Raw genomic sequence first — 24,445 nt, forward strand, 5'->3', positions numbered from 1 at the left:
GCTCGCTGGAAACCTTTGTTGGAACACGCTGCACAGTAGTACTTAATTCTCCTGAGTTCTAGGACCTTAGATTGAGACGGGATGGAAAGGGTTAAAGGATGAAATTGCTGTATTTCGGGGGCCGGTCAAAGGGAGACAAAGGAGGCAGGATGTGAGTCCTCGGTTGATTATACTCCAGTCAGCATATTTAGATTTTTGTTGCTATTGTTTAGTCCCAAAGTTGAGTCCAGCTCTGTGTGTCCCTGTGGACTGCAGCAGGCCAAGCTCCTCTGTCCTCTGCCATCTCTCAGAGTTTGCTCAAACTCCCGTCAGCTGAGTCGGTGATGCCGTCCAACCATCTCACCCTATGTCACCCTCTTCTCTTCCTGTCCTCAGTCTTTCCCAGCATCAGGGTCTTTTCCAATGAGTCAGCTCTTCACATCAGGTGGCCAAAGTATTAGAGCTTTCTTTAGTTTTTAACTCTTCGTAAAGCCTAAGCAAGGCAAGGCTGTTCCCTTTATATTTTCAAAAGGCTCTAGACCACCCTGTACTGTCGTCAGCTTGGTCAGCTCAGCTCCATTTCACATTTCTGCTGCCCTGTGTTTCCCCCTTCTTGGAAAGAGGTGGATTTTTAGGACTTAGTTCCCTGAAGGAAACTGGCGCCGTGATGAGGAGCGTTCTGGCTGGACACAACCCTGGGGTGTTGGTTCAGGCGCTGCCAGTCAGCATTTGCACCAAAAATGGCTAATGAGTACTAACGGGCCCCTCTGTACACACAGCTCAGGGACCGCGACTCCACGCTCTGCGGTGACCGAAACGGGAAGGAAGTCCAAAAGCAGGAGGGGATGTTTGTTTACATGCAGCTGGCTCACTTTGCTGTTCAGCAGAAACGAACTCAACATGGTAAAGCAGCTGTAGTTGAACGAAAACTTCCTTTAAAAATGACCCATTAAAAAAAAAGGAACGACAACCAAAAAAGGTTCCATTACAATATTGATTAGAATCCAGCCCAGCTCAGACTGTATGAAGGAACAGGGTTTTCATGGCCTGTAGAGGCTAGACACAGTCTGTTCCCGTCCGTGGTAAAGTTCTCTTCAAAGAGGTCTGCCTTTGGACCCTGTGAAGGACTTGTCAACCGAAGTATGCGGAGCCAAGGCTGAATACAACTAGAGAAAGTTTTCAGGCGGGAGCGGGAGAGCAATCTCTGGGCTCAGCTCGAAAACTCAATCATCCGGTGACAAGCCTCTGCAGAAGCGGCTCAAGGATTGTAGCGGGGACGCGGAGGATCAAGGACTCAGCCGTGACGGGAGGAAAGAAACCAGAGTTTACGTCGCTGCCCTGGCCTTCCCAGGCCTGCCTGTGGACGCGTGTGTCGCACTGGGATGCGACCAAGGGCTTTCGTCCCTGTGTGGCTGTCTTCACCACTAATGGTCAAGGGCAGTAGACGCTTTTAGTCCCCAACAGCTACTCCACATGAGCCCTGTCAGCTCACACTGCAGGCCCCGTGCGTACTGGTCAGGACCACTGTGAAAGGCACGCTCAGAGTGACGAAAAGCCTTCAGAAAAGCCCGCTGATATATTTAAGCAACTACTTACGCAAATCATTTTAGTAGCTTTCATGGGATAATGACTGACTAAGTCCATCAGGAAACTAGCAGTTGCAAAGCAGAAAGCACACAGACATAAGCATGAGTGGAACGGAACTCTCTTGTGTTTTGAAATACTTTGAACAGAGCCTCTTGAAGTTAATGTTTCACTGGATATATACTTGAAGTTAAAAAAAATAAAAGCTAGATTTGAGTTCCACTGTCTGTGATCTTGCTAAAGTGGTGTTTATTTTTTAAACATAGCTAAGAATGCCAGTTTGACATCCCTATAGGGTCGTTGTGAGGATCAGAGTCAAGATAATTGAGGTGAAGTGCTTTGTAACTGGTAAAGTTCTATAAAATATGAATACTAATTGCTAGGTTGTTTCAGCGTTTCTTGTCACAGTTATTTTGGGAAAGTGTTAGTTCATTGAGCCAAAGAATTCCTAGAAATCAGCCCCTATTGACAGGGAAGTACTTAAAATAATTATTTTTCTAGTATGTAATGGTTAAAAGTTTTAATTTGACCCTGGGCTTTGCCAGGTGGCTCAGATGATAAAGAAGACCTGGGTTCGATCCCTGAGATTCCCTGGAGGAGGGTGTGGCAACCCACTCCAGGATTCTTGCCTGGAGAATCCCATGGACAGAGGAGCCTGGCGGGTTGCAGTCCATGGGGTCACAGAGAGTCGGACATGACGAGCAACCAACACAGTTCTCACTTTTGCAGCAGAACAGCCTATGAGAGGAAACGTGGGGTGCAGGGTTCAGTCGCTGGGGAAGAAAGTGAGATGGGAGCAGCGGGGATTGGAGCAGAAACAGCTCGGATGCTGGGTCTCCGAAGCCGCTGCCCAGGCCTGCCGCTGGCCTGTCTGGACCAGGGCCGGTGATGGTGAAGAAGCAGGGGGAGGGGACAGGGCATTCCCTTCTCCTGTTATTCCTTCTTTTGTGTCCCAGTTCACTTCTTTCTGAGATGTCTTTCAGAAATAGCATCTCGCATATCGCCTCATACTGTGGTAGATAAACCCTCTCACGGATTTAAATTTAAAGTCATTGCCTGTATCAAAAACTTCGATTTTAAGTATGAAATTCTTCCTAATATGACCTGTTTAAATGAAGTCAATAAGTTAAAAAGTGGAGAAATATCCGAGCCCCACCTTCCTGTTGCTCATTCTCTTCCGCTCCGTGGGTGAGCCCTTGTACTCGTGCACGCCGGAAGCTGGTCCAGCCCCTCCAGGGGAGTCAGAGATGGAAGCCAGCCCCGATCCCCAGCCGTGGCTCAGACGCTGCCCACAGAGTCTGACAGCACACAGTCAATGAGACAAATGTGAAAAGTTGTGGAGTCTTAGAAGGTCGTGTTCTCTGAAGAAAACAGAGCAGAGTAAGGGGATTCGTTGCTGAAAATCCTTCTAAGAAGGCCAGCTTCTGTATAAAACCGAAATCATATGAGATAAGATTCTGGAGATGGGAAGTTCAAAAGCAGGAAAAGGAGGAGGAGGAGGAGGAGGAGGACAGCTGACTGCCTCCCATCTGGAACGTTCTGTTTACCTGAGGGTGCTTCTTTCCAGTCAGTTTTCTGTTCCAGAGATTCTCGTTTACTGGAACCCTCCAGTTCTGGAATGTAGGAAAAAAGGAGAAAAAAAAAATGCTGCCTTAAAACCCCGTCAGCCCAGGAGCACCCGGCAACAAATTACTGCCGAGGAGTGCCAAAGGCCTGAGGATTAGACCTGCCCGGATGACGGTGCCTCCGAGTGTCTGGTTAGTTACGGCTCTCTCTCTCCCGTAAAGAATTTGAGGTGCCGTGTAAAAGTATGTACAGGAGGATAGAATAAGTAGTTCAGATAATCAGGACGAAGAGGATGTAAGGATAAGAAAATAGAACTGGGACGAGAGAGACGCACAGAGCCGCGCTACCATTCTCAGAGGATGGCTGTGCGCTTCCACGGGGCGGAGCGAGGAGTGAGTGAGGATCAGTTACGTAAAGTCGAGATACCCTCACACTGAAAACGGTCCAGTTGTTCGTGAGAAGAAAAGAAGCTTTTCCTGTTCCCATTTTCTCAGACCTGAGATCAGTGTATTTCACGAAGACTCATAGGGACGACTCAGTGGCCTAGTGACCAGCACTCTGGACAGGGATCTCCTGGCACCTTCTGACCGTGATGGGCCAGACAGCTCCGTGGTGGTGGTGTACTTGCTCAGTCATGTCCAACTCTTGCGACCCTACGGACTGTAGCCCGCCAGGCTCCTCTGTCCAGGGGATTCCCCAGGCAAGAATCCTGGAGTGGGTTGCCATTTGGCAGGAGTGCAGTTCAGAAGAGGCAGATCTCAATGGGACCAAAGTAAAGTGTTTCAAAAACAGAATTTGATGCAGCTCAGCCCATAGACGTCCTTCCTTGCAGCCCTTCCTGGTGACTGACAGTCAGCAGCAGGCTTTTCAGTAAGATTGAGTGTGAGAGGTGGTGGGCAGTGGAGGAAGCTGGAGGCTGCTCCTCACGAGGGCCTCGTCCTTGAGCGTCCGCGTACAAGGTGCTGCGGTTTCAGGGGCCTACGGGATGGCCCCTCGCTGGTCTGTCCTCCCTGGCAGCCAGGAGGCCCCGAGTCACACCCACCCTGAGATTTTTGTATATTGTGATCTTCCTAAATTCATCTCTTGGTTGCCTTTTAAATATGATGCGGGCCTGCTCAGTCGCTTCAGTCATGTCTGACTCTTTGTGACCCCATGGACTGTAGCCCACCAGGTTCCTCTGTCCATGGGATTCTCCAGGCAAAAATCCTGGAGTGGGTTACTGTGGCCTCCTCCAGGGCATCTTCCCGACCCAGGGATTGAACCTGCCTCTCTTAGGCCTCCTGTATTAACAGGTGGGTTCTTTACCACTAGCTCCACCTGGGAGGCCCCTGGTTCTTATAACCTCCCCAGAATAAACAGAAATTATTTCAGCCATGAAATTATTCAGCCATGAAAACGTTTATCTGAAATGTTTCTTCTCACGCGTTATATAAAAGGCGTATATAAAAGTCTGTCCTGCATTCACCCAGTTACTTCCCCTAAAGGGACAGACGGCTACTGCTTTTTTTTTCTATCCATAATATTCCACTGTATGGATATAGTGGGGTTTATTCAACCCGCTTCCTATTCATGGACACTTGGGTTGTTTATTGTCTTGTTATAAACAGTGTTCCAGTAAACAGCCTTATATATTCGTAACTTCCTGTATGTGGGAAGCAGCCTGGTAGTCAAAGCGGCAGTCTGTCTGTGACTCTGAGGATGCCAACAGGGTGATGCGCCTCAGGTCTGGGGGTGAGAAGCGCACGCGTGCGCCTGCTCTCAGCGTATGAAAGGTCGTGGTTTCCCTTGGCTTTGGTGTCAGGTATACGATGAGATGTTTTTATTTTTGCAGGTAGGATAAGTAAAAAGTAGTAATCTGGTGCACTTTTGTTTTTCTTCAGTAAACTTTTCATTTGCTTAATCATTTTTTTCTCCCTTTTTGCACACATCTTCATATTCTTTGCCTGTCTGAATAATGACATTGCTTTTCTTTTTCTTACCTACCATTGGGGGCTGCGTGTCATTCTTATCTTGCTCTAGGAAAGTTTCAGCGGGTAAGGGAACTGGTGAGGGTAATGAATGAAAGAAGCAAAGCTAAGAACTAAAAACTGCATGTTAAACAGATTCAAATACGCTAAACCTACTGCTCTTTCAGCTGCAGGTGCTGGGCTCAGATGGTTGGTTTTATCTAAAATTTTTATAATAAAATATAAAGGATTTAATAATTAAGGAAAAAGTCTAACAGAGCAACATTAATATTCCACCTATCTTTATTATTTTTTATTTGCAAAGACAGTTCAGAAACATGTTTTAAACATTTTAAAAACTATTAACCTTATAATCTTTGAACATCACATTTTATTATTATTATTATTATTTTACATTACAACCCTTATTTGTCCCTATATTGAAGAGTGGTATCATAGTACATACTCATGTTCAGATAGACATTTTTTATAAGCTCGTGATACACATTTACTGTGTAAACGCACCTTGCCTCTGGTCGGCACCTGCTGAGGTCCCGTCCGGGTGTCAGGAGTGGGATGGACCTGTGCCCTTTAACCCTCTTTCTGGTCTCCTCTCCCCACTGCAGCCGGAGCTCAGGACCGGATCGGCTGGGCCTTCGGGCTGGGGCTGGAGCGGTTGGCCATGATCCTCTACGACATCCCCGACATCCGCCTCTTCTGGAGCGAGGATGAGCGCTTCCTGAAGCAGTTCCGCGTGCAGGACATCAACCAGAAGGTGACGTTCCAGGTGAGTGACGGCGGGAGTCCCATGAGCACGAGTGACAGGCTCACCTGCCGTAAAGCGGATCAGTGAGTTTAAAGGTAATGTGACCTTGGAAAGTGCTTTCAATAGAGATTCATAAACACACAGGAGATCCATGGACCTTCTAAAACTATATACTGATAAAAGGAGATTTACCAAGCCTGTTAGTCTAAGCAGGGAACCAACTTTGGGCTTCTTTAATGTCTGTTTTTCATGAAATATCCATCTTTATCACTGATGATACATTCACAGTTCAGTTTTTTAGGGTTTTTTTTTAATGCTAATCTAGACACATTGACTTTCTTATGATTAGTGTTTGAAATGTCCATTTTTTTCATCATTTTATTTTCAGTTTCTGTCTTTATATTAAAAGCATGTCTCTTGTAAACAGCTGGGTCTTTTTGTAAACCCGTATTTAATTGGGGTGTTGACTCTGTTACACTCAATATATTACATGGGATATTTGGGGGGTTAATTTTTACTATATCTTTAATTCTTATCCATTTTCCTTTTCTGTTCTTTTTCTTTATTTGGAAATTGAGATTTTGTGCGGGGGGTTGTTTGTATTATATTTTATTACTCTATTGCTGTTTAGTTTCTCAATTTTATATTATTTTTAAGTGGTTATTTCTAGATTACAGTATGCATAATTCGTCACACTTTACCATGAGTAACCAGAGTATTACAACTCCATGAAACATTTAATGTTACAATACTGTAATTCTATTTACTCTTTCTTTTTCTTGTATTATTACTATCATATTTTATTTCTCTGTATATTATAATCCCATAATACATTGCTCTATTTGCTTCAAATAGCCATTGTCCTTCAAAGAAATTTAAAACTGTATTTTTCTTGATATTTGCCCATTCCTCACTGCCCTTTGTGACTTTTTTCAGTAATCATTTTCTGTAAGTCTGAAGGACTTCCTTTATGTTTCTCGTAGTGCAGCGTGAATTTTCCCAGCTTCTGTTTGGAAATGCCTCTGTTTCGTCTTTATTTTACATTAGTGATATTTTCCATGGATATCGGTGTCCAGGTTGCCAATGTTTGTGCATGCTCTATTTTTTCCTCTTAGTTATTTAAAATGTGTCATTTTGCTGCCTCTATCTTTTCACTTTGGGTTTTGGCGGGTTGACCTGTGTGTGACTTTCTGTCTGTTATCTTCCTTGGGGCTTCGGTGTGTTGAATTAGTGCTTTTCAACCCTTTTTGAAAAGCCTCACATCTCTTCCAACAATTCTTTCTTTCTTTGCTTTTCAGACTGTGACTACGTGTGTATCAGTGCATTTGGGTTTGTGCCACAGAACTCTGATGCCCAGCGTGTGCTTTTTATTACTGACTTTTTTTCCCCACTGTGTGCTTTATCATGGGTAGTTTTTCTCGTCTTTTCTTTGGGTTTCCTCATCTTCTCTATTGTGTCCACGTAACCACTAAGCCCCTCCAGCGAGTGTTCATTCCAGCTTGGCACTCATCATTTCTCCAGTTTCTACTTGCATCCTTGTGACTGATGAAATGCTCCATCCCTTCATCCGTTTTGTACACTTTGCCTTAAGCTCTCCAGCCTGCTCATGATGGTGATTTTTAAGTCTTGGTCTGTTATTTCCAAGCTTTCAGTGCTCTGTGCTCCTTTTAGTCTTCTTTTCTTCTTAGTTACGGGTCACATTTTGCTGCTTCTTCACTCATCTTAGTTTTTAAGTGTTGGCAACATGTATCCTCAGGAAGCCTTACCCTCTCCTCGGGCAGGCAGCGAAGGCAGTGAAGCCGGATCCCTTTGTTATAACCAGGAGTCGAACTGGATTTTGCGTCTCCTTAAGTTTGTTTAAGAAACTTAACTTCTGGCGGAGGAGGGTGGGGCAGTTAGGATTTGATAGCTGAGACAGTAGGTCTCTGTAAAATGCTTTGTGAATTATAGATCACAGAGAGCTACTTCCTAATGACTCCCTTATAATTAGTATCTGTTGACTACGTTGTGTCAGTTTCCCATGGCTAACATTACAAATTACCACAAAGCTACCAGGTTCAACCCATTTGTCTCTTATTGTAAAGCCTCGGAGGTCAGGAATTCACAGTCAGTCTGCTGGACTCAGGCTCAGGGGCAGCGGGGCCGGGACCCTCAGAGGCTCCAGGGCAGACCCTCCCGTCCCCCTGCCTGGGTCAGCTTCCGGGCCGACCGCCATCCTTGACCCCTGACTGCATCGCACCGAGTCCCCCCTTTCCTTCCCCGTGTGGCCGCTCTGCCTTCCCTCCGCGAATTTGTCTCTTGTCACAAGGCCCCTTGCGACAAGCTTATCTCCACCCACTGAGACGTTTTCTTCGTCACATCCATGAAGTAGTCTTTGAGTGTCAGGTAACAGATCCACGGGTTCCTCAGATGAGGAAGTAGACATCTTTGGGGGTCGTTATTCAGCCCATCACATACACTTTTGTTTTTTTAAACAAAGCATTATTTGTTCGTTTGGCTGCGCAGGGCCTTAGTTGTGGCAAGTGGGGTCTTCAGCTGTGGCGTGTGAACTCTAGCTCCCTGACCAGGGATTGAACCCGGGCCCCCCTCGCTCGGGACCGCAGAGTCTTAGCCACTGGACCACCAGGGAAGTTCTGCATATACCTTTATCTGTTCCATTTCCATCACGGCAAATTGCTTGCTTCAGATAGAATAGAGAAGATTTTGTTGTTAGGTGTAAGTAATATGAAAGTGTGAGCAGTTTCTGACCATTTGTGTGGAGTGGTCCTGGGTCTATACATGAAGGAAATAGGGACTCCTCTGTCACCTACTGACGTTGGCCTGTCCGAGGAAGAACATGTAACATGATTATGAATGATGGTAAGGCTGAGCCTGAAGGCACGACGCGTTGGCCGCCGCCAGCCGTTCAGTGATGGTGAGACGGTGGGTCTCCTGTCGCCCATCGTCCCTGAGGTTGGTCGTAGTTAGACTCCTGGGAAGCCAGCGGTCGGGCGGTGGTCTCCCTGGGGTACCAGGCATCAGCTGCGAGCGCTGCTCTGGGAGGATGGGGATTTCTTACGGCGAAGGTTGGTCGTTTCCCCTTATTTTGTGTCTTCCCGCGGTCATGGTTCAGGGCCCCGTAGTCTGCGCATTAACTTATTTAGTGCCTTATAACACCTGTCATTTGTTGGGTGCTGGGTACAAGTCATGGGACCAGATAGTTTGCCTGTATCATAGCTTTCATTCTTCATAGTCTGATGGGAGTAAAGTCTATTAACCCATTGTATAGACAATGAAACTTGAGCCTTGGAGCCAACAAGGAACTCTGCTAGCAAGTCACAGAGCTAGCATTTTCACTAAAGCCGACTCCAGGGAGCTCCCACCATTGAATTGGTAAAATCTTGTTTCGTAGCCGAAGCACCGCTCTGGAGTCAGTGAGATGAAATGGACAATTTCTGACTTCAAGCTGTTTTCAGTCTAGAGAAGGAGACAGATTTATCAAGCGTTGGCTTCCCCCATGTCTCAGTGATAAAGAATCCACCTGCAGTGCAGAAGACATGGGTTCCACCCCTGGGTTGGAGAGATCCCCTGGAGAAGGAAATGGCAACTCATTCCAGTATTCTTGCCGGGGAAATCCCATGAACAGAAGAGACTGGCAGGCTACAGTCCATGGGGTCGGAAAAGAATCGGACATGACTGAGCGACTAAACAACAAAATTAAAAATAACATGAAGTGCAGTGAAGGGCTGTACACAGGTGAATGTAGTCTTGCTAATACTGACCAGTGTATGCAGGGATCAAAATTTTCATCTTTTTTTAATCCTATTTTGCTAGTTAATTCTCAGAATCCGTCCACGTCTCTCCAGAATTGTATCAGGACTTGAGCCTGCGATTAGTTGCTAATCTCCGGGACTTGGAATAGTTCCTAGATCCGGTTTCCGTGTCATTACCATAAATGTTGTCTGGTAGAGACTCAGTGCAGGATTTTTCGGTGTTTCCTCATTCTCTTCCCAGGGAAATCCAGCTGCGAGAATCCCATCAGCTTCATTGTGTTGCGGTGAAATTAGTGGATCTCATTTTTCTTCCCACTGTTTCCCTGTGCAATTTTTTCCATCTTGCCAAAAAAAAAGCACATAAATATTTTTCTTCTGCAGGAAGGAAGATGTTTATCCTAGAAGAAAGTCGTAGAAAATCAGAGGCACTGGGGGAGACCAGCCACAGGACCGTTTGTCTGTGCCCTGTGGGTACTGTTGACAGTCAGGCGTGGGGAGATGCAGCGAGCAGGAAGATGGACCCATTTGCCGTGGGAGCCGTCCTGGTGCACTTATGTAAAGCCTTCATCCCAGTGAGCATCTCGCCCCTGTTCACTGGCACTCCTATTGTGCCGACCTCCACAGACACTGGACGAAGTGGCCACGGTCACCCCGTGACTCCGGGCCCTTTCTTCCCGCAGTTTCCATCTCCACCTTGCTTTGCCCGCCCTGCGATGTGAGGATGTTTCACGGACCCTCGGTCTGTTGAGTCCTGTTGGATTGTGACCCCGTGTCTGTCCCGGGGCCTCTGCCGTCAGAGGCTTGTACATTTATGACTACTTTTTATCTTTGTGAAAGCAAACCAAAGAGCAGCCACCACATATTTCTTCCTTATTTAACGCACTTTTAAAACAGTAAGAGAGGTCCTCAGATCTCCTGGTATAGATTGGACAGTTACGTTGTGTGACCTTTATATGCACACACGGTCAGCATCCTTGTTACAACTTTCTGGCCTTTAACCCCATGAAGATGTGCAACAGCGTCCTGTTTGTCAACACCACTGGGTACGTGCGTGCTCAGTCGCGTCCGACTCTTTGTGACCACATGGACTGCAGCCCGCCAGGCTCCTCTGTCCTTGGGATTTTCCAGGGAAGAATACTGGAGTGGGCTGTCATTTCCTCCTCCAGGGGCTATCTTCCTGACCCAGGGATCAAACTTGCATCTTTTGAATCTCTTGCATTGCAGGCAGATTCTTTACCACTCAAACCACTGGGGAATCCAAATTAAGGGGGTCTCAGTCTTACCTTAAGCATGGATTGTAGCCCACCAAGGCAAGAATATTGGAGTGTGTTGCCATTTGCTTCTCTGGGGCATCTTCCTGACCCAGGGCTCGAGCCTGGGTCTCCTGCACTGTGGTCAGACTCTCTGCCATCTGAGCCCCCTGGGAAGGCATAGGGCCCCTTGCCTGGGCCTGGCTGTGCCTGGTTTCCCACGTCAGTGGCATGGGAGGCGTGGACAGGATGTGTTATAGGATGAGATTTTCTGTTTGAAACAGTGTAGAAATCCAGGTCCCCTGGGCACGTGCACTTGAGTTAACTTACAGTAGCCAAAGGGAAAAGGCTGGACTGCTGACCTCAAAGGGCTCAGCCTGGGATGAGCCTCTGGGAACGATCATCGGAATACCAGAGCCAGTTCAGGCGGAAAGTTCAAGGTTTTTATTAATGTTCTGGGGACCGAATAAAACCGAAGTACTTTACCTTGCTAAGTTGTTAGTCATGAAAGGTAAGCGTATTGTTGTGTGTGTCTAATTTGCCTTGTCCTGAATGAAAGGAGAAACACAGTTTCAGTTAGTGGTGAGCTGAACCGAGTAACTGAATAAATCCGTTATTCAGAGGATGAGGGAAGCATTTGGGTTCATCTGTAACTTAAAGTCAGCCTGTATGTAGACTGAGAAATGAGAATTACTTTGTGATTCCATCATCACACAGCTTTTGTTTTTTTCCAATTGTGCACTTCGGTTGTCGTTTTGTATGTATAATCTTGTGATCTTGAAAATGAAGAATGGTTAACGTAAGCATTCATTTATATCGTGGATAGCTTAATTATTCCTTCTATCACTTGGCTGAGTAATGAATCAAATGTTTTCTTTCCATTTGAGGGAAGAATTTATTTTCTCAAGGGCCTCCCTGTGAGATTTATAAATTACAATCAAGAGACTGTAATTCATGACCAAGGATAGTGGATTATAAATAGATGACCCTTGTAGAGCCCGTTCGGCAGAGTGTGAACTCCTGTTTAATCAGTGGATAAAGACCAAGTAGCTATGATATTTATCTGTATTCATTTTTTAAATTATGCAATCTTGTAAACATACATTTATTTTTCTGATTTGACTCTATGATAACATAGAACTGTGTACCCTCCACCCAGCAATATTCTGGGATTTACCACAGATCCTTGTAAAGAACAAAAGCATTCGAAATGCATTTGACACACCCATGCCTCCCTGATGGACCCCTCTTCCTGCTTTCTTCCCCAGAGGTGACCTCTGACTTTGGTTTGATGTTTGCCATCCTCAGGTTATTATTGCAGTTTGCATATATTCAAAAAAAAAAAAAAAAAAACCAGTTTGTAGAATTGCTTCAAAATGACACTGGACAGCCACAGTAGCTAAAAAATAGGAATTCACCACCTGGAACTAATGCAACATTGTAAATCAACTATTCTTCTATAGAAAATTTAAAAATTTAAATTTAAATAAAGAAGTAGAAATTCAGGGAGATTTAATGAGGAATTTGATGAGCATATTCTACAATGTGTATTGCAATGCAGAGAATCCAAAACAGCCAAATAAGGACTTGCTTCTCTGATGTCACGTCTTTTTTACAGTAATTGTAAGAGTGTGGACCCAAGGCAAGGCAGACACAGAGGCCTATGAAACGCAGTTGGGAGCCCAGAAACACAGCTTTGTATTATTTCTGGCCTCCTGACACAGCCTGTATTATAGAACCGGCAGGAGGAGGTGACGTCTGTGCAAATGAAGCACGGATAATTGAGAATCCATATGGGAAAAAAAATGAAACTCGACCCCAGACTCCTAATTATTTAAAAACGAATTACAGGGGTTTGCAGATCTAAGTGGAAAAGGCAATTTATCAGCTACTGACTTTGAAAAAGTCACTTTGCCATGAATGATCCTTTGATTCTTATTGGAGTAGATTGAATTGGGGAGATTGAACCAAATGAACTGTGGTGATGTAAAATTAAAGCCTAATTAAATGTCTGATCCTGAAAGTTTGTGAATAAGTATTTAAAGTGGTTGCTGTAGGTTTTTTTGCAAAGCCTTTTTTTTAGAAAAATCAAATTAGGGATATTTCCTTCTATTTCTAGTTTGCTAAGAGTGTTTATCATAAATTACTCAAAATTTACAAAAGCTTTAGTATATTTTGAGGGCTTCCCTGGGGGCTCAGATGATAAAGAACCCGCCTGCCAATGCAGGAGACTCGGGTTCAATCCCATGGTTGGGAAGATCCCCTGGAAAAGGGAATGGCAACCCACTCCAGTATTCTTGCCTAGAAAATCCCATGAATGGAGGAGCCTGGCGGGCTGCAGTCCAGGGGATCGCGAAAGAGTCAGACACGACTGAGTGAATAAACAACAACCCCCTATCCCACAGCCCTTGGAACCCACTTCATTTCCTTTCTCTTTGAATTGATCACTATAGGGAGTTCATCTGTGTGCATCTTTTTGTGATGTGTTTTGTTTATTCCTTCATCTGTGGTTGGACACTTGAGTTGCCCCCCACCCTTTGACTGTTGTGCCACAATCCCACTATGAACATAGGGATACAGTTATCTCTTCAAGACCCCACTTGCAGTTCTCTTGGGAACTCTTTGCCCCAGACGTGGGTTGCTGGATCATAGAGGAATTCGCTTTTTAGATCTTTTGATGAACTATCACACTGCTTCCCACCACGGCTGCACCATGTTACACTCCCACCAACAGAGCACAGTTCCAATTTCCCTTCTTTGCCAAAAATTATTATCTTCTGTCTCTTTTAATATAGTAGCCATCACAGTAGGCGTGAAGTTATATCTCATTGTGTTTTGGTGCGTTTCCCTAATGATCTGTGATGTTCAGAATCTTTCCACGTACCTGTTGACCATTTCTTTTGCCTTGGGCCAGTGTCCCAAGGGCTGCTGGTCACTCAGTCCCGGCCCTGGTGACGGAAGTGCTGCTGGCCATTCTTGAGGTCCGGCCACAGTCTGCTATGGGTGACTGTGATGGTTCAGTTCAGTTCAGTTCAGTCGCTCAGTCGTATCCGACTCTTTGCGACCCCATGAATCGCAGCACGCCAGGCCTCCCTGTCCATCACCATCTCCCGGAGTTCACTCAGACTCACGTCCATTAAGTCGGTGATGTCATCCAGCTGTCTCATCCTCTGTCGTCCCCTTCTCCTCCTGCCTCCAATCCCTCCCAGCATCAGAGTCTTTTCCAATGAGTCAACTCTTCGTGTGAGGTGGCCAAAGTAATGGAGTTTCAGCTTTAGCATCATTCCTTCCAAAGAACACCCAGGACTGATCTCCTTCAGAATGGACTGGTTGCATCTCCTTGCAGTCCAAGGGACTCTCAAGAGTCTTCTCCAACACCACAGTTCAAACGCATCAATTCTTCAGCGCTCAGCTTTCTTCACAGTCCAACTCTCACATCCATACATGACCACTGGAAAAATCATAGCCTTGACTAGACGGACCTTTGTTGGCAAAGTAATGTCTCTCCTTTTCAATATACTATCTAGGTTGGTCATAACTTTCCTTCCAAGGAGTAAGCGTCTTTTAATTTGATGGCTGCAGTCACCATCTACAGTGATTTTGGAGCACCCCAAAATAAAGTCTGACACTGTTTCCACTGTTTCCCCATCTATTTCCCATGAAGTGATGGGACCAGATGCCATGATCTTCGTTTTCTGAATGTTGAGCTTTAAGCCAACTTTTTCACTCTCCTCTTTCACTTTTATCAAGAGGCTTTTTAGTTCCTCTTCACTTTCTGCCATAAGGGTGGTATCATCTGCATATCTGAGGTGATTGATATTTCTCCCAGCAATCTTGATTCCAGCTTGTGCTTCTTCCAGCCCCGCGTTTCTCATGATGTACTCTGCATAGAAGTTAAATAAGCAGGGTGACAATATACAGCCTTGACATACTCCTTTTCCTATTTGGAACCAGTTTGTTGTTCCATGTCCAGTTCTAACTGTTGCTTCCTGACCTGCATATAGATTTCCCAAGAGGCAGGTCAGGTGGTCTGGTATTCCCATCTCTTTCAGAATTTTCCACAGGTTTTTGTGATCCACACAGTCAAAGGCTTTGGCATAGTCAATAAAGCAGAAATGGATGTTTTTCTGGAACTCTCTTGCTTTTTCCATGATCCAGCAGATGTTAGCAATTTGATATCTGGTTCCTCTGCCTTTTCTAAAACCAGCTTGAATATCTGGAAGTTCACGGTTCATGTATTGCAGAAGCCTGGCTTGTAGAATTTTGAGCATTAACTTTACTTAGCGTGTGAGATGAGTGCAATTGTGTGGTAGTTTGAGCATTCTTTGGCATTCCCTTTCTTTGGGATTGGAGTGAAAACTGACCTTTTCCAGTCCTGTGGCTACTGCTAAGTTTTCCAAATTTGCTGGCATATTGAGTGCAGCACTTTCACAGCATCATCTTTGAGGATTAGCTCAACTGGAATTCCATCACCTCCACTAGCTTTGTTCGTATTGATGCTTTCTAAGACCCCCTTGATGTCTGGCTCTAGGTGAGTGATCACACCATCGTCATTATCTTGGTCGTGAAGATCTGTTTTGTACAGTTCTTCTGTGTATTCTTGCCACCTCTTCTTAATATCTTCTGCTTCTGTTAGGTCCATACCATTTCTGTCCTTTATCATCTTTGCATGAAATGTTCCCTTGGCATCTCTAATTTTCTTTAAGAGATCTCTAGTCTTTCCCATTTTGTTGTTTTCCTCTATTTCTTTGCATTGATCGATGAGGAAGGCTTTCTTATCACTTCTTGCTAATCTTTGGAACTCTGCATTCAGATGCTTATATCTTTTCTTTTCTCCTTTGCTTTTCACTTCTCTTCTTTTCACAGCTGTTTGTAAGTGATGGCTAACTGTGATGGTTAGATTTCCATATCTCCTCCGCCCACCTCTGTTCTTCCTGGCATTCCTTTGGACTTAATTTTGCCCGGGGTTGGGGTGGGAAGTGTCTGTTGTGCAAGAGATTGTGACCGTTCCTGGGCCCTTGTCCCTCAGAGAAGTCCAGCCAGGTGGGTGAAATCCCTGGAAACTGAGTCTGGTTTCTGAGATCCAGAGGAGCCACGAGAAGATGGTAGCACGGCTTTGCGGAAGGGGGACGCAGCCCCTGTCTTTGCAGATCCTTTCCTCTTGAAATGACTTCTTGGTGGCGGAGCCTCGGGGGCAGGTTCCCCCACACCCTGCCGAATGGTGGCCCCTCCCGCAGGTGTGAGGAAGGCGGTTCTCCCGCTCCCCCACCCCCTGGGCCCGGGTCCGGGTCCGTGTCCGTCCACGTGGCCGCCCCGCCTGCTCTCCCCAGGTGTGAAGGCGGCGCTTCTCCCCCGGGCCCGGCTCCGTCCGCGTGGCCGCCCCGCCTGCTCTCCCCACGTGTGAGCCTGCACTTCTCCACCGGGCGCCTGCCCCGCCCCGTCCCCCGGGCACGCGGGGCCATCGTCAGGGCCGCGGCGTGGAGGAGCCGCGCGGGGCTTCTGAGCGGCCGTGCTGGGTCGGCCCGCCCCTCCGCCTGCCTGCTCTGGCCCCAGCCCTCCGCCGCGCTGGCCCCGCCTCTCTGCGGTCTCTTCCTTCGTGACGTCTTCTCCCGCGTGCCCCTCTTTTCACACGCGGTTCCCGCCCGAGGTAGGCCGTCCGGAAGCAAGGAGGAAGCGGCCCTTCGCGGGCTGCCTGCCGCTGCAGTGGGAGGCGTCTCCCTGCTGCGGGCTGAGACCGCGGTTCAAGTGCCGGAAACCGGGCAGGGCTTTATCAGCGCTCCGTTCAGAGGCCCCCTGCGCCTCCGCGCCACGCTCTGTGCCTGACGCCGGGGGTGCAGGGTCGGCCCCGTCCTGGGGCAGCGCGGGCGCTGGGGGGGCGTGAGCAGGTGAGGGGCTCCGAGGAAGGTGGGCCCCGGCCTCTGACCAGGGGGCCGTCTGGAGGCACGACCCCGTGTGTGCAGTGTACGGGGGCGCTCTGAGATCGGGCATGTGGACGAGGGCAGGCTGAGTTTTCTCTGGCAGGCAGCTAACAGTATATAAACCATCATCATCGTATTTCCACCCGTTCAGAAGCATGGAGGAGGGGTGGGAGCCAGGAGGTCAGGGGTCCACTCCAGCCCTCCCTCAGGCTGGGGAAGAAATGGGGGGAAGTGGGAAGTGGGAGGGGGCAGCAGTGGAGAGACTAGAAGGTCAGGTTCGGGCTCGACACGTTTTAGGAGACAACTGAAGGGCCTTGGGGTGACCACATGGGGTGCCTGTGTGGTTTGTCATCTGAATTGAGATTCACGCCCCTTGAGAGTGAAGGGATCTGTTCACTGTGCTTCCAGCTACACAAGCAGACTCCTGCTGACCTGGGCACACAAGTTGTTCACACACTTTAGGTAAAGATACGCGAGAAAGAGTGATCCCCAGATGTCTGGCCTTTAGAGCTCAGTGGATGGAACACGGGAGAGAAAAACCAGACCTGGAGAATTTATTTGAGTGGAAACGTTTGAACTCAAGATTCACTGATGTCCCCTTTCAAGCTCTGCTTTTTTGTTGGCGCCATCTTTACCATCATTCTGTTTAATTGGCACAGACAGGTCCTCGGGGATGGTAGCAGGTATGGCTGTATCCAGGTGACCGCTCAGGCTGAGGCAGGAAGGAGGAGAAGGTGGGAGCCAGGTGTTCACTGGGGAGGGTGAATCGGGGCTGAGTCCTCAGAGGGTGGATGGTCCAGAGCGAGTCCAGCGCTGGTGTAGGAGAATTGCTGGAAAGAAGACAGCCTGCAAACGCCAACAAGTAAGACTCAGAGGAAGCTTCCTCCCGACCAGAGGACCACACTAACAAGGAGGCAGGCTGAAGAGGGACCACAGGGCCAGACAGCCGTCCTTCTTCAGTGTCTGCTCAGCTGGGCACTGCTGACGTCACTCTGAAGATGCTTCAGGCTCTTGGACCTTGCTTGAGAACAGTTTCATGTAAACGCAGGTCATCACCAAAAGCTAGTGTTACATCATTACAAAAATGGGGAAGGGGCGGGAAATCACAGTTGTTGGAAGGTTTTGGAGATCTCTTCTGGAACATTTCTATATCTTAAGGAGAAAAAAAAAAATTTTTTTTCTGACCAAGACTGAAAAATGAGAGAAAAAAAAAACTCAAATATTCTAGTAAATGCTATCCACATTTGAATATTTGGAAGATCTTCCTAAAGTGTTTATCTTGTTGAAAGTGTGAAAGTGGGAGGACGTGAGAAGAAAAGGTGATCCTGAAGGTTGGCTTGCACCGTTTGTTTAAATCTTCAGCAGTCCTGAATGGTATGGTGTGCCCTCTGCCTCCCAGGGGAATGTTAACAGCCATCGCGTCTCCTTTTTTCACGCCTGTGGACTTCAGTTTGCGTCTTTAGCCTTGTGTTACCATAGCTTCTTCATCTTCTAGAGGTGATTCAGTTGCCCTCTTTCCCAGATACTGCAGGTTTATAATTTTATAGGATTTTTCCTTTTCACCCAGTTTTCCAATTATCACCTTGTTAGCTGCACACCTGCTTCACAGAAAATTGCACTGTGCCATTTAACCTTTAGAAAGAAAAAAAGAAAGAATGGAAAAACACACCTCATTACTCGGTTGGTTCAGCCTCAAAGAAAGCCACGTCTCTGGGTGTGGAGCTTCAGCGAGACTGCAGAAGAGAGCACCTGAGTATTTAATAGAGTCTAGAACGGGAGCGAGAAAGGTGACCAACAGTTTCCTGGCATCAGGCCGGGCATCCACAGCAGCCCTGCCACTGTGCATACCCAGCTCCACGCCAGAGAGTGCACCAGCTTGTACCTTTCTTTCTGAAAGTGTTGCCTCTGTTACCGTGCCACTCTGAAACCATTCTCATTTATCCTTTCCGCTGGTGGTTCACTTTATTTCCTAGTATAGAGAAAGCAAACAGATTCACTGGCTGTTTCATTTTCAGATTTCTCATGAAGATGTAACTTCACACTTAAATAGTTATTCATTTATTATGCTTACGTTCACGCACTGCTTCTGTTCAAGGCAAATACACACCCATTAGTGTGTAAATGGAACTCGGGCGCCCGGCAAACGAGGTGGAGCCTCGAACGTGATTTCTTGACTAATTAGTTGATTGTGATCAGAGGAGGGGCCGTAGGAACGGGTGGACCCCTCCGTGGTGGGCCTGCAGCCATCGAGACACAGGCCAGTTTTCTTTTGGCCTGACTTCATTCATGCCTCGATCGCGACACATGGGCATGATACCTGTATTTCAGAAATGGTTTACACGCTTGTGTGTGCTCGGTCCTTCAGTCGTGTCTGACTCTTTGTGACCACATGGACTGTAGCCCACCAGGCTCCTCTGTCCATGGGATTCTCCAGGCAAGAATACTGGAGTGGGTTGCCATGCCCTCCTCCAGGGGATCTTCCTGACCCAGGGATCAAACCCATGTCTCCTGCATTGGTGGGTGGGTTCTTTACCACTGAGCCACCTAGGAATCACAATATATAGGCTTGCTGCTGCTAAGTCACTTCAGTCGTGTCCGACTCTGCGCGACCCCATAGATGGCAGCCCACCAGGCTCCCCCGTCCCTGGGATTCTCCCGGCAAGAACACTGGAGTGGGTTGCCATTTCCTTCTCCAATCCATGAAAGTGAAAAGTGAAAGGGAAGTCACTCAGTTGTGTCCAACTCCTTGTGACCCCATGGACCACAGCCTACCAGGCTCCTCTGTCCATGGGATTTTCCAGGCAAGAGTACTAGAGTGGGGTGCCATTGCCTTCTCTGATATATAGGCTTACCTAGCTATTAAATAATAGTAGATAATTTAATGGAAAAGATTGCCCGATCCTATAGAGAAGGAGGGCTCATGAGGCGCGTTGAGAACCATGGCCCGTCACAGCACAGATGATGGTTGGGAAGCTCCGGGGAAGCTGGCTGGTGGCCCTGGCTTGGGGGGCTCCAAGCCAGGGCCTCCCACTTGCCCCCATCTCAGGCCTAACCTGCTGTCCCCGCCCATACCAGTCCTTCTTGCTCCGGGAAGCCCAGCCTGCCCCTGTATTCTCACCATCACCATCCCGACCCTCTCATTTCTGCACCCTGCATGGCCAGGCCCGATCCCGCATGAACCCCAGACTCGCCTCTTTGCTGATTGAACACGGTTCCATGTTGAGCATGCCTGGGTGGCCTGGGTGGCCCTCCTTACCTGCTCAGGCTCTCATCGGGATCCTGGGTTGTCCCACAGCCTACCCCCACCATTCCAGCCTTTGACAAATAGCCCCGCTTTATCCCTGGAAAAGGCTGAGGCCGTGTAGCACGAGTCCCCCCGACTCCCACCCTCATTGCCATCTCTGAGTCTTCTCAGCATTAGGGGACCATGTTGTCATGAATATCGATCAGTTTAAATACGTGTCATGGCCTTAGCACAGTGTCTAACATACCTTACTGTTCGGCAGGTCCCAGCTATTGTATCAGTAACTGTGAGTGGATTGAATAGCAAACAAGCATGTTAAGTGCTGTATATGAGCCCTTCCTTTCCTGCCAGCTTTATTGCTTAATGGGCTTCCCTGGCAGCTCAGATGGTAAAGTGTCTGTCCACAATGTGGAAGACCCGGGTTCAATCCCTGGGTCGGGAAGATCCTCTGGAGAAGGAATTGGCAACCCACTCCAGTACTCTTTCCTGGAAAATCCCATGGACGGAGGAGCGTGGTAGGCTACAGTCCATGGGGTCGCAAAGAGTCGGACACAACTGAGCGACATCACTCACTTGCTGTTATTTAATCACTAAGTCGTGTCCAGCTCTTTTGTGACCCCATAGACTGTAGCCCACCAGGCTCCTCTATCCGTGGAGTTCTCCAGGCAAGAGCACCGAAGTGGGTCGCTGTTTCCTCCTCTCTGGGATCTTCCCCACCCAGGGATAGAACCTGTGTTCTATTCTGTTGTATCCTGTGTTTCTTGCCTCTATCTACTTCAAGTTAAATGTACCAAAAATTTTTTTTGGATAACTCTTAACATTTTAGCCCAATGACTCTGCCCACAAAAAGGAAAAACACTGCAGTTTTAATGCCACATCTCTCTGGGTTTGGCAGAAGGAAGGAGTTGTTTTTCCCCCAAGCCAGTGTTTTCCTTTTACCCATTCGAACATCCTCTCTGATTGTCTGTGAACAGCACTGTGTGTCTTGTTGGGGCACTATCGATTTCTCCATGGTTATTTCTTTTCTGGAAACATGTAAGTAATCACCATGGCAACACGATCACTCACAGATGACACAAATACACCTCCACATCTATTAAATAAAATAGCATTTAAAAAAGTAGTGCCTTCCCATTGAGGATCCAGTCCTCACCCTAGCTTCCCTATCTTTCTTTTGCGTTCTTTTTTTTTTTTTCTGCCCTAGATTTCATCTGCCTTTTTTTTTTTTTTTTTTTGCTGTAACTTAATACCCACAGGTAAACAAGGGTAGAGCTCATTTGAGGAAATTAAGGCTTCAGGGTGTTTGCACCACACTGTGGCCCAGTCACCAGGAAGGCCACTGCCAGACACCAGGTAGCCCTGTGCCACCAGCTTTGCCCACCTAAAGCCCAGATACCCAAACGGCCAGCAGCCTTGTCCACCGTGTGGCGCTACAGTCAGAGACTTGTTCTTTCTAAACCTCAGTTTCCTCATCTGTGAAATGGGCATGATATCCCTCTGGCTTGCATGACAGGAGTGACTGAGACCTTGCCTGAGAAGTCCCTGTGTGTACAGGGCTGGTGCTGGACAGGCTCTCGGGATATAAGTTGACTCTGTGCTTCTGGAGCCCATCAGTCAGGCTGTGATGGTTCAGAAGGCGTCCTCAAGAAGGGGACCTCACCTTTTGGGTCCAGGCAGCCCTCTCGCTTCCAAATGGAGGGCTGGTGTCTCTCTGTTAAGATTCATAGGTATATGGAGTATCTGTCAAGATGTGCAAACAGCGGAGAACAGTTTGCCAAAACCCACTTTTGATTAGCACGCAGGATACACAGAAACCGTCAGGGAAGTTTTGTCCTCACGGGTTCCAGGAACTTATCCCTCTGTGGGCATAAAATTGTCAGGTACTTGGAATCGCAGCCACTTGGCAGAGTGGATGAGACCCAGGCAAGGACAGGCGTTTGCAGCCTTCACGTGCTGCTCCGTTCAGAAAGATGGGGTAGAGGGGCCATCGTCCTGACTGGACTTGCCGCGTGCACATTCGCCATCCATTTACTGAGCGTCTGGTTCGTGGCCAGCATAGGGGTGGCTCCTGCCTCGGGGTTGAGGGGCGAGAAACACTTCCCGAACTTGCACGTGCTCTCTTGACTAGGAACGCAGAAGTTAAATCGGGAAACAACAAAACAAAAATGGAGAAGGGAGGGGAGACAATAGTGAGCAGAAAAGTGGTAAGTCTTTCTACGGGCTATATTTTGCTTTTTATTAAAAAAAAGAAAAGAAAAAATAACAGTCATGTGTCTCTCCTGCTGGCGTGGTGCTGGAGTAGGAGCCAGCCTGTGGTTGATCTGTGTCCCCGGGGCGCCTGCGTGCGTCCTGCAGGCGGTCTGGCTCCCAGCTCCGCGTGCGAGGTGCTGGGCCTGGGTGCTCTGCACTCTGGACCCTCCTCCCGCTGACAGCTGCCCTGTGAAAACTGCAGCTCCATTAGCAGCAGTTGATGGGAGGAGCTGGGGGAGGAGGGGGCGGGCTTAGGAGTGGTGCTGTGCACACGGGCTGGGCTCCTGTTTCCCAAGACTGTTACCAGGACCTCAGGAGGATGCTCCCATCCGGATGTGCTCCTGAGTCAGCATCAGGACCAGATGTGAGCATCATCACTGCACACACTGAGCCCTCTTTATGAAGCATCAGTGTACCCATGGTGCGAATGCTAAGTCCTTTTCATAAGTGTTCTCTTGTTCTTCAGTCCGTAAGTCACGTCCGACTCCGCGGCCCTGCTTCCCTGTCCTTCACTATCTCTTGGAGTTTGCTCAAGCTCATGTCCATTGAGTCAGTGATGCGATCCAAGCACCTCATCCTCTGGTGCCCCTTTCTCCTCCTGCCTTCAATCTTTCCCAGCATCAGAGTCTTTTCCAGTGAGTTATTTTTCCACATCAGGTGGCCAGAGTATTGGAGCTTCAGCATCAGTCCTTCCAGTGAATATTCAGGGTTGATTTTCTTTAGGATGGACTTCTTTGATCTCCTTGCATTCTAAGGGACTCTCAAGAGTCTTCTCCAGCACCACAGTTCAAAAGCATTCCCTTGCAGTTCTTCTGTGCTCAGCTTTCCTTATGGTCCAACTCACATCCATACATGACTATAGGAAAAACCATAGCTTTGACTAGATGGACCTTTGTTGGCAAAGTGATGTCTCTGCTTTTTAATATTTTATAATAATACTTTTTAATAATGTTCTATAATGTTTATGATAACATCATAAAGGAAGCACTAAGAATTTCCCCATTTTATAGATGGAGAATTTAGGCATTTGTCCTAAACTATACGGTGCTCAGGTTGAAGCTTATGAAGTGGCTTTGGCCAGGGAAGGTGGTTAGAAAAGGCAGTGATAGCCATTCCCTGTGTTCGGTCTGACCACCTGTGGCAGGGCATTGCTAGAGATAGTCCCTGGCTCGTGTGTGTGGCTGATGTAAAGCCCTCCACAACGAGGCGAGCTTTTACCCAGGCTCCATCCATGAAAAAATATGACCTTTACCAAAGTTAAAAAAAATTTCTTTGGACAATCTTTTGCCAAAATAGGATGGTCCTTTGTGCTAAAATGTGAGGCATGAAACGGCAAAGTTTCTGAAGTCATTGTTGACACAGGACACCCAGCCTTACAGGTTCTGTGATGTAACATGCTGGTTCTTCTTTGAAGGCTCTCGTGTTTTCAAGGCACGGTAACCAGTGCAGACAGGAGAGGCGTGTGGCAGGGGGTCTCAGCAAGGCCTCCCAGGCTTTAAATGTGCCACAGAGTCAAGGGTTTTCCAGCCCTCCTGGGTCCATCACTGGATGCTCTAAACATGCGTCTCACCCATGAAGGAGTGTTCCCTGCGCCTGGTACCGAATCCCCAGGCTTGAAGGAGTGTTTGCACGTGAGTGCTCAGTCGTGACCGACTCTTTGCAACTTCTTGGACTGTAGCCTGCCAGCCTTCTCTGTCCATAAGGTTTTCCAGGCAACAATATGGAGTGGTTTTCCATTTTCTTCTCCAGGGAATCTTTCCGACCCCAGGATGGAACCCACATCTCCTGTGTTGGCAGACAGATTCTTTACCACTGTATCATCTGGGAAGCCCAGGCTTGAAAAAGAGCCATTGTGAAAATGAAATGGTTCCGCATCCCAAATGTATTACTGTTCTTTCTCAGCAATTACAATCTGTAAAAGGCATAGAGTCAGCATAAGCGATGTTGTGTTCCCAGGGAAGCCTTGGATCTCGCGAGAGTCGGTTTGGGCCACAGTATTTATCCAGCACCCGCGGTGGGTGCTGCTGTGAGGGGAAGCATGAGGTGGGCCTTGCAGAAGGAGCCTCCGTGCTCTGGGTGTCTCAGTTTCCCCCTTACAACGTGAAGTCAGCTCTGCTTCCAAGGGATTTCATTTGCATGACAACTTTACACTCTCCCTCCGAAATGTGGAAGCCATGTTAAATTATTAAT

General features: G+C 47.6%; 1 protein-coding gene across 2 annotated transcripts in view; it reads left to right on the plus strand.

The window, feature by feature from the left end:
- The window catches only part of FARS2 (phenylalanyl-tRNA synthetase 2, mitochondrial), a 312,032-nt gene that overhangs the window by 157,863 nt on the left and 129,724 nt on the right, over positions 1–24,445 (plus strand). For both annotated transcript variants that reach the window (XM_040249389.1, XM_040249390.1), the window contains one exon: positions 5,702–5,862. In XM_040249389.1, coding sequence (XP_040105323.1) covers positions 5,702–5,862 — 161 coding nt within the window. The remainder of the gene's footprint in view (positions 1–5,701; positions 5,863–24,445) is intronic.

This window comes from Oryx dammah, unplaced genomic scaffold (genome assembly GCF_014754425.2).
Source record: "Oryx dammah isolate SB20612 unplaced genomic scaffold, SCBI_Odam_1.1 HiC_scaffold_11, whole genome shotgun sequence".
Lineage (NCBI taxonomy): Eukaryota > Metazoa > Chordata > Mammalia > Artiodactyla > Bovidae > Oryx > Oryx dammah.